At 38.8% G+C, this 9,437-nt stretch overlaps 2 protein-coding genes and 3 non-coding genes across 9 annotated transcripts; 2 read left to right on the forward strand and 3 right to left on the reverse strand.

Annotated features, from left to right (window-relative positions):
• The first annotated feature begins 1,831 nt into the window (after nt 1-1,831).
• trnat-agu (transfer RNA threonine (anticodon AGU)) lies at nt 1,832-1,921 on the forward strand. The gene is given in 2 exon segments: nt 1,832-1,869; nt 1,886-1,921. It is a non-coding gene; the product is annotated as a tRNA-Thr (tRNA).
• Nucleotides 1,922-2,797: 876 nt separating this feature from the next.
• Nucleotides 2,798-2,869, reverse strand: trnap-agg (transfer RNA proline (anticodon AGG)). Its single transcript has one exon. It is a non-coding gene; the product is annotated as a tRNA-Pro (tRNA).
• Nucleotides 2,870-3,818: 949 nt separating this feature from the next.
• pomp (proteasome maturation protein) lies at nt 3,819-5,387 on the reverse strand. The gene is made up of 6 exons (XM_026179721.1): nt 5,288-5,387; nt 4,871-4,968; nt 4,679-4,739; nt 4,386-4,487; nt 4,205-4,298; nt 3,819-4,109 (listed from the first exon to the last, which is right to left on the reverse strand). The coding sequence occupies exons 1-6, from the start codon at nt 5,363-5,365 to the stop codon at nt 4,042-4,044; spliced, it is 501 nt and encodes a 166-aa protein (XP_026035506.1). The 5' UTR covers nt 5,366-5,387; the 3' UTR covers nt 3,819-4,041.
• A 175-nt stretch (nt 5,388-5,562) lies between these two features.
• On the forward strand, nt 5,563-5,634 carry trnac-gca (transfer RNA cysteine (anticodon GCA)). The gene has a single exon. It is a non-coding gene; the product is annotated as a tRNA-Cys (tRNA).
• A 749-nt stretch (nt 5,635-6,383) lies between these two features.
• Nucleotides 6,384-9,103, reverse strand: c9h11orf65 (chromosome 9 C11orf65 homolog). Of its 5 annotated transcripts, none has more exons than XM_026180752.1 (9): nt 9,026-9,103; nt 8,170-8,251; nt 7,980-8,072; nt 7,855-7,908; nt 7,531-7,740; nt 7,227-7,357; nt 6,835-7,005; nt 6,675-6,730; nt 6,384-6,503 (listed from the first exon to the last, which is right to left on the reverse strand). In XM_026180752.1, exons 1-9 carry the CDS (start codon nt 9,028-9,030, stop codon nt 6,421-6,423), a joined length of 885 nt encoding a protein of 294 aa, XP_026036537.1. In that variant the 5' UTR covers nt 9,031-9,103; the 3' UTR covers nt 6,384-6,420. The 5 variants fall into 5 exon arrangements, with proteins under 5 accessions (XP_026036537.1, XP_026036539.1, XP_026036536.1 ...); XM_026180754.1 differs by having other exon boundaries at nt 7,581-7,685; nt 8,960-9,103; XM_026180751.1 differs by having other exon boundaries at nt 8,960-9,103.
• Nucleotides 9,104-9,437: the final 334 nt, after the last annotated feature.

Raw genomic sequence — 9,437 nt, forward strand, 5'->3', positions numbered from 1 at the left:
TGTGGCTTCATTTAAAAAACAGCTTGAAGCACATCTGTTTAGACAGACATTTGGGTAACGTTCGTGTGTAATATGTTGTTTTGTTTGATACGCTTTTATATTCCCTTGAGAAGCACTTTTTAATAGCTTCATGTCTTAAAAAGCGCTATATAAAAAAATGGATTAACTTACTTACTCTGGCTGCCAGTAAGCACCAAGGCAAACTTTCATCCCAATCAGCCTTCAGTTTGGTGCAACAAGCATGTAGCAATGATTTAAATGCTGATGGCAGCGTTCTAATGAATCCTTACTTTGACGATGACACACCAATGATTTATGTTTAAAATGAAGTTGTTGGAGAGCCTGTGCAAATAATCTAGAAGTAAAATTAGAGCCTTGATCCCTCTGAATTACTTTGGGAATCCCGAACACAGAAATGAATTGGCTAAAAGCTTAAACTATTCCCTTAGTAGAGCTTTGGGATCAGGATCACATCCAGGTTGTTGTGCTGGTAACTACATAGCAGGGGCTGTTCAGACTTCCTGGGCTGAGAGACAGATTAAGCTGAGTATACTATGTTGACATTTAAAGCTGATATTAGTCCCTGTTGCACTGACATGTGAGATTGTAAAAATGAGAACGTGCCTGTTTTCTTTGACTTGTTGGTCTTTGTGGATGATCCTCAGTTTGAGTTTCTTAGCCTCAAATCCCATTTAGTGTTTAAGATTTTGAATCAAAGGCCAGCTGCAAAAATACTCCTGTTCACAACTTTCAGTCACAAGCTGACACTGAGCCTCTTTAGTAAACCCAACAGCTTTTTAATGTCAAGAGAAGGCTTTTAGCTGCTGCAGACACGAGTAGATCTGACCCTAGAGGTTCTTTCTTTCATATGCCAACCTTTGTAATGATATTTTTCACAGGCGTTTATCGATTTATCAATGACCTTTTCTCATCAACATCAAAGAAAAAGTCTAGAAATAGGAGGTACTTTATGAACACCCACAGTCTCCCAAACTACCCCTCACCAGACTGTTGTTGTCTAAATCTGAATTGGAAATAATTATTCAAGCTTTTATTTCGGCTTGCTTAGATTATTGTAACAGCTGTTTTCTTTGTTTGAGCCAAAAGAATCGTAACTATCTCCAGTCAGTCCTGCTGCAAGGCTCTTAACAAAGGCATGAAAAAGAGAACACATTACATAGGTTTTCTTCTCATTACACTGGCTTCCAGTACATTATAGAATTCACTTTTACTGCTGACTATTAAAGCTCTGAGTCGTGACGCTCCTGCCTACATCTCTGATCTGTTAGAACCCCACCCTCCCTCTCACAGCCTGGGATCATCTAATCAAAGGCTGTTGGTGGTCCCACAAGCACGTTTTAGGATCAAAGGAGTCATATCTTTTAGAGCGGTGGCCCCCAGGTTGTGGAATGCTTTGACTCCACCTTTAGGTTTTTTAAAAAGCAGCTCATTTATTTAGACTAGCTTCTAAATGGATTTGTGCTGTATGATGATGATGTATGTTTTATGTACATCTGTGTGATACTATTGTGAACCACTTTCACCTCTCCTGTCCTGTCTTTCTTATCTTTCTCCATTTCCATGTGATGTTAGCTCCCTTTCTTCTCTCTCCCTGTGAAAAACAGCAGCTGAACCTTTAGCTAGCAAAAACGAAAACACCGTCCCACTTTTAACCCCTGAGTTTTAAACACGTCGTCTCTTTTTATGCGACAACCTCTGGTGAGTAATATAAGAAACAAGACTGCCTTTCATGTGTTTCTGTTTAGGCTCAAATCTATTTAACGGTTGGAGGTTTTCTCGGTGTTCATCAGTCACTCATCTGTGTGTATGTGGCACTGTGGCTTAGTTGGTTAAAGTGCCTGTCTAGTAAGTATTAACACTAGAAAACAGGAGATCCTGGGTTCAACTCCCAGCAGTGCCTAAAACATAGTAGTTTTGTCTGTTCTCAGTCATCCAGGGCCTGTTAGTCTAAGGAGCTTTGAAAGATGAGTGTCCGGATTCCTTTAAGGGACACATCCCACTGGTGTATAAATACCTGGGACTCTCCACCGTTTCATTTTAGCAAGGGTCTCAAACTCACGGCTTACCTCCCTCCTACTTGGGGCCCGTATATTGACCTGAAGAAATATAATGCAGTTTGGCCATTGAAGTTACTTTTGTTGTTATGGAGGGTTTGTTTGTTGTTGAGTGCAATGTTAAAATAAGTTCTTTAAAAAGCACAAAATGATTTAATATGAAGGCAATATGAGCAGAGAGCACAAACTTGTTGAGGGATTGGCTGTTAGTTCAGTGTGAGAGTTATTTGTAAAGAAAACTATTTTCATTAGCAGTCAAAACTAACGTGTAAACTTAGAGACCATTGTGACGTTTGACCAGAGTGCTCTCTCGGCTGCAGCGTAATATTAAAATCCACTTCAAAAGACGCTCATCACATGTTTATAGTTTTTTAAAAACTTCAATGACACTGGCCAGAAAGAGAGTACCAAGTTGTTTGTTTGGTAGTTCAGTGAAAGGCTTCAGTTAATTAAGAGTGTGAAAATAATTAATTCAGCTTTGCAGTTTTGTCTTGTTATTCAATATTTGAAAATAAAAAACCAACACAACACTAGATTTTTGGAAATATTTGTGGATGTTTTCTACTTGGCCAAGGCCAATGAGGTCATTCATATCAGATCTCTTAGCGGCCCCTAAATCAGTTACTATGGGAACATGTGTGATTTGCAGCTGTAGAGAACATCTCACTGATTGCTGGATTAAATAGAGGCTAAACAACATTTTGGTCATGTAGACAACATATGGGCTCGTCCGGGATTTGAACCCGGGACCTCTCGCACCCTAAGCGAGAATCATACCCCTAGACCAACGAGCCACATGAAAATATGCAGTCTTTTCCAAAAGTCACATATCAGAGCAAATAAAGCGGCATGTATGAAAGATTGTCTTGAAAGCTACCAGTCAAAAGTTTTATCTACAATATAGAAAAACCCTGACAATGTGTGTCCAAAACTGAAGACGTCAAATAAATGAAGCAAGAAATATGGAATCATGTACCATCAAAAAGAATGATAAATAACTAAATATGTTTTAAATTTTAGATTCCTGGAAGTAGCCACGCTTTGCTTATTTCACAGTGCCACAAACCCTCAGCCTTCTCTCAATGAGCATCATGATATATGAAATGGTTTTCACTTCACAGATGTGCCTTTTTAGGGTTCATTTGTAGGATTTCTCTTTAGCACATTTTCACATGAACGTCATACATCACCCAGAAAAGCATCAATCACAAACCTATACTCTGCGTTTTTTCAGCTCGCTGCAGATGTTTGACCGGCCCATGCCACCAAGCATCAGCCATTATAAATTCAACCTCAGTGATTTCCACCCTGCTATTAATGTTAACAAGCTCGGGCTTCACAGTGCAAATTTTAAAAGAGAGCGGAGAGCTTTGCCAACAGCTCCTTAAGCTCTAATTGGAGAGTACAGTTGTATAAACATGCAATTAGACTTAAATAACATATCTGAAGAATTTAATTGTGGGATGAAAAAAAAAAACGATTTAGATATCAATGAGTTTTTAAGGATACTTCAAGTTAGGCAAATGAAAAATGAGTGAAGTGAAGAATAACATGGATTAAAATACAAGTGTTGCTCTTTATTAACCTGTTGCATTGGCGAATCAATATTAGCTATACAGGTGAACAAACTCAGAGTGGGTAGAGTGAGGCTTTGTTACACCTTCTCTCTGAACACATCACCAGGTAATTTTATCAGCGCAAGCTCATCTAAAAATGTCAATAACTGATCAAATGAACCAGGACAATGAGGAGAGTCATGAAGTTTATTAGAAATAACCAAATGAAATCATACAAAAGCAGCCTGTGTGAGTGACTTTTTTCAAGATCACTACACACGCACACCCATTTCCTGCTCAAAAGTACTCCACAACTAAAACTCTCCACCAACTACTAACTTTGGTTATGGAGTTGATAAACAAATGTATTCATACATAATAATAATATGGATCTGTGTGCACAACTCTGTTCACAACAATCCCAATTTGTACTCCACCATCATGTGTGGCTCACCCATCACTTCACTGTGGGCTGGATCTACAAAGGAAAAAGACAAAAGCACAGTATAAGCCATGGTTTCACGTCGTCACACATATCACTGAAGGTGTAAAAGGGAAGGACAAGGTTCCCACCGTTGAGGACGTCTTCAAATCCAATGGACTCATCGCTGTTTCGCAGCGTATCGAGAGCCAAATTTGAGCTCTGTAGGAATGGGAGACGCTGGATCTGGAGGGAAGAAACAGTTGGTGTCAGGACTGAGAAGGAGAAAAACAAAACAAAACACGAGAACACCTGAAAAAGGACTGCAGCTACCTGTCGGGCCGCCCTGTACTCCATTTGCAGTTTTAGAGGAGCGTGAAGACCCTGGATGTTTCTGAGTGTTGAGAAATTCATCTTATCCTGGTTCAATTGGAACTGCTCATGGAGAAACAGAAAACAGTGAGATACCCACAGAAACGTATTTTTACTACTTGCACTTTGTGTCTATTGTGATTAAACTGAGCTGCATTTGACAAAACAGTAATTTTTATAGTAAAACCAAGCACAGAACACAAATACCATTTAAGCCTTTCATGAAAACCGCATTAATTGGTTTAATGACTCACATTTTTTTCTGACAGCTCCAGCGGGTGGCTTGGAAGCAGTTCATTCTTAACACTGGTAAATCTGTTTAATAAAAGTAGAAGAGAAAAAAACAGTATTACGAAAAGCACATTGTTCTGTATTTGGGGGCTAATACAAAAATGTGTTTTTGGAGATTACCATGCAACAGAGTTTTATTTTTAACAGTTTCTCACCCACTACGGAGGGAGTCCTGCACTCCGTAAGCTCCCTGTGGAGAGAACCCAGCCACAGGTACACTGTCCTTAAGCTGAGAGCGAAGTCCTCTGGAATTCTGTAGTCCACATCAAAGACATACATAAACCATTTACATTTGATAACACTTAGCTAATGGCTATCTAATGTAGCTAATAGCAACAAATACTGGAAGTTGTATTTATCTAAGGGACCTTGTGGCTAACCTAAGCGCTAGCTGGCATTAGCTCGAGTGACTAATCAAATTCACAGCTACTCAGTTTGGGCACGGTTAAAGACAAACAACTTCACCACCGAGACTTCAAATGATCACACAGATTATAAAGCAGAGAGAGTACGCAACAACAAGGTTTAAGATATTTAAAAATATGGTATAGGGATTAAAAACGCTATCATACCATTGTCACTTCGTTTGTTCCCCTTTCCTTTCGATACACTGCTGTATCCGGTAACGTCTCGTTTTGATGACGACACATCCGCTGATAGCTTATGTACAGGATCACGTCTTTCCAGTTAAACAGACAATGGTGTGCTGTACAATATGTAAAGTATACGAAATCAATTCGTTATCACTTAATTGAAGATATAAACATGAACTCTATGCCAACTTCGTATGGGGGAATGATTATGATCATGATGATAAATACGTATGCGTCCTCTATGCTTAATGTGAGGGGGTATAGCTCAGTGGTAGAGCATTTGACTGCAGATCAAGAGGTCCCCGGTTCAAATCCGGGTGCCCCCTGTTTTTCAGTTTTGCGTTAGTCATTTGCAAAACTTTAATTTGTCACCTTAATGACAAGTAAAGCTTTTGGAATTTAATGATAATAATAATAATAATAATAACAGCCAGAATACAAGTAAGGCGGACCTTTAAAATGCACTTCTCTCTACAGTGCTACAGTGTGTTATCACAATGAGCTGAACACCCTCAGATATCAAGTTAAGAAACACAAAAGGCATAAATACAGTTAGGACCAGTTGGGATCAAACTCACGGCTTACCTCCCTCCTACTTGGGGCCCGTATATTGACCTGAAGAAATATAATGCAGTTTGGCCATTGAAGTTACTTTTGTTGTAAGGGAGGATTTGTTTGTTGTTGAGTGCAATGTTAAAATAAGTTCTTTAAAAAGCACAAAATGATTTAATATGAAGGCAATATGAGCAGAGAGCACAAACTTGTTGAGGGATTGGCTGTTAGTTCAGTGCGAGAGTTATTTGTAAAGAAAACTATTTTCATTAGCAGTCAAAACTAACGTGTAAACTTAGAGACCATTTTGACGTTTGACCAGAGTGCTCTCTCGGCTGCAGCGTAATATTAAAATCCACTTCAAAAGACGCTCATCACATGTTTATAGTTTTTTAAAAACTATTTAAAACTAACAAAAAATGTCACACAGTGATGTCTACTTATATGACAGACTAACAAAGACTGTAAACAACTGCAAGTTTCAGACTTTATTAAAGTGAATACTGCGACAATAACAGTGTGGCACACTCCACTTCGAGACTGCACAGTTTTAACATAAATCATGTTTGTTCTGCTGCGTTTTCATCAGCGAGCTCGTGTGGATCTAACCTGGGTGGGTGAGAAGGGCCATCTGTAGGAGATACTATGAGAAAAAGGTGATGAAGAAAAAAAGGAAGACAGAATAGCATGAGACTGGATTATCAGGATAATGCAAAGACTTCCAAAGCAATATACAGGATGTTGCCATGTTAGCTGTCAATTTAAAAAAAATCAGATGGCAGCACAGAATACAGTATTTAGGGAATATTTTTACCTTTGCTCAGCTCAGAGGAGTAACTGCAGGCCAAATGTCTCCATTCCTCCATATACCTGCACAGGCAAGAGAGGAAAATTCATACGGGGGGCATCCCATGATGCAGGAAATTATGAGAAAGATTACAAATGCCACAAACATTCTAATCAGAGTGCCTTACTCCTCGAAGTTTAGAGTGTTGGTCCAGGCCAGCAGCTCATCCAGCTCCCATTCCAGTATTTCATCATCTCCTTTCTTTTCAACTGTCTCCATCAATTCCTGGGCGGAACTCTCCACCAGGGCCGCCATGTGTCTGTGCTCTGCATGATCCTGCAGATGACCCTCTTTATACCTGTATGTAAGGAACAGGAGTGACAGCTCATTTAACACAATTAAAACAACACATCATTATGTGTTTGTTAGCAAAGATGTGATTCTATAAGGGGGAGGTTTCTATCACTATTAATAAGTAACAGACACAAACTTCAGATTGCATGTGCATTATTGTGATCACTGATGCTACAGTGGTTTGCTCACCAACTGTTTCATTTCACAAAAACATAAAGCACTTACATCTGCTTCAGCCATTCAATTTTCTTTCTTTTCCTCCAACTCTCTAAATCTTGCTTCCGCTGCAACTTGGAGTAATGAAAGTCCATTTTTTTGTCAGCACCGATCTCTGCAGGCTCACGTGCCAAAACCACCTAAGAGAGAAGACGAAGCAAAAAAACCCCAAAACAGACTTGCAGAACTTCGGCTTTTAGAGGCTTCCTGTTAAACAGCATTTGTAAACTTGCTGTAGCTCTTTGGCTCCCTGTTTCTAAACAAATGGCAGAACTTGACTAAAGCAGAACAGAAAATCATTTTTGTTCCTCACCTTGTTACAGAACAGCCTCCAACTATTGTTCTCCATGCGCTTGTACCAACCTGATCGGTCATCCTTTGCGACAGCTGGGCCTTTGTTGGTCTTCTGGGCCACAAGCTTCCTACGACTTTGCTTGGTGTAGTCTTTTGGGCTGCCTGCACACACATCTGTAATTGGCCGATGGGTGAAGATCTTGTAATAAATATCAGGAGGAAAGTTGATCTAAAATGGCAGAGAGGTTAGCCTTAGAGAGGAAGGCATGTCTCTAATATTATATTCATATAGCTCCTGAGTGATCTATTCCTGACCTAAACTATTTCCTCTCTGAGTTCTTACCCCTCCAAGTCGAAATCTGATAAATACTCCAGCTGCAGCATCCAGCAGTTCGGCCTGCCACAACAAAATCACATTTCATTTTGTTTGATTTGGTTTTATTTCATAGGGGTTGCAATTTCCATTACCTCTCGAGGATTGACAGTTTTGAGGATGGTCTTTGGATCCTGCTGTTTGCAGTAGAAAATCAACTCTTTGAAATACCTGAAGACTTCACTGGCCTGCAATTTGGGTAGATTTAAAAAAAAAAAGCTGTTACTACAATTGTGCACATATGTGAGTCTGTGTTCCCATAGCAGTAGTAGTAGATGTTCCTACCATATATCCTCTCCAAGTCTTCTGAATTATTCTGGCTGCCACCTCCTGCAGTGTCCCTTGTTGGGGCTTGTCCTCCTGCAAGCTACAGAAGAGGAAACATGAGAAGGAAGGACAAAGAGACCGATTACTTTTTACATTACAATATATTGCATAATGTGTCTTATGATGAGTTCTACTGATGAGAGAACCAACAGTGGGAATATTTACTCTGATTTAGATACTTATTTTTCATATAATCTGGTGGTATGCACTTTTATTTCATTCAAATTATAGTCATTTTAATTGACTTCATATTGCTAATTCACCACACTTTTTTCTTTAGGAGGAATTAAGTTGGGTTTTTTTAATGTATGTTTTCCATTACTTTTAACAAACTGTTAAGGTTAAATGTTATTTTATAGATTAGGACTTTACATATAAAAATGTGCAGCCATTTTCTAAAATATCATACACAGCAGCACATTTGTTGCCTATTAAATAGCCTTAGTAATACTATGCAGATAGCTTGTGGTATAGGTCCAACATAAAGTCTAATAATAACTCACTCAAGAAATTTCTGACATAGCATATTACTGTGATAAAATACAAATTGGGTTTTCTGTGTGTGTGTATGTATCAATAAAACGGCATAAAAACTTCTGCATAATGGAAAAGTCATAAAAAATGTTGTCCCATTATATACAATACAAAAACAACTTGATTTAAAGTTTGCAATTTATCTGGGAACAAAGGCATCAAACAGCTAACGTTAGCTAACTTAAGCCAGGGAAATAAAATATACAGTATTTACATTGTGTGATACACACGTGACTTCTTATCACATGCAAACGTCATTGTGATGTAAAATATACATCACCTCATGACTGCTGCCAATTACTCTCTAAACATCTGCTGATGGCAGCAGATGTTTTGAAAATATCTCAGTAGGTTACTTGGCAACGTAACCTGACATTAATTAGTCTTCCGGGAAATACTTTCAAAATAAAATGTTCTTTTGCTCAGTTGTATTACTTAACGGCTGGACATAGACGTTCACTATAAGTCAAGACCAAGACTGAAAACCACGTCACGTTTAGAGCCATTTAAACCACCTTTCTTCCCCATTCAGATGCTCAGTTTGACCTTCAATAGACCATGTCTACAAGCCTAAAGCACTGAGTTGCTGCCATGATTAGGTGATTAGATATCTGCATTAACGACTTATTGAACAGGCATACCTAATATAGTGGCAGATGAGTGTAGTTTTAATATCACTGACCATTAGATGG

The sequence above is a fragment of the Astatotilapia calliptera genome, chromosome 9, assembly GCF_900246225.1.
Source record: "Astatotilapia calliptera chromosome 9, fAstCal1.2, whole genome shotgun sequence".
Classification (NCBI taxonomy): Eukaryota; Metazoa; Chordata; class Actinopteri; order Cichliformes; family Cichlidae; genus Astatotilapia; species Astatotilapia calliptera.

What these genes read in the sequence shown, in the direction of transcription:
- c9h11orf65 (XM_026180751.1), bottom strand. Translation starts at nt 9,003, where the DNA reads ATGACGTTTGCATGTGATAAGAAGTCACGTGTGTATCACACAAT. An exon ending in TCAGATTTCGACTTGGAGGG is followed by an intron (nt 7,741 to 7,854) that starts GTAAGAACTCAG and finishes CTGCCATTTTAG; the next exon opens with ATCAACTTTCCTCCTGATAT. An exon ending in ATTGAATGGCTGAAGCAGAT is followed by an intron (nt 7,006 to 7,226) that starts GTAAGTGCTTTA and finishes CCTTACATACAG; the next exon opens with GTATAAAGAGGGTCATCTGC.
- pomp (XM_026179721.1), bottom strand. Translation starts at nt 5,365, where the DNA reads ATGTGTCGTCATCAAAACGAGACGTTACCGGATACAGCAGTGTATCGA. An exon ending in GAACAAACGAAGTGACAATG is followed by an intron (nt 4,969 to 5,287) that starts GTATGATAGCGT and finishes TGTGGACTACAG; the next exon opens with AATTCCAGAGGACTTCGCTC. An exon ending in AGTACAGGGCGGCCCGACAG is followed by an intron (nt 4,299 to 4,385) that starts GTAGCTGCAGTC and finishes TCTTCCCTCCAG; the next exon opens with ATCCAGCGTCTCCCATTCCT.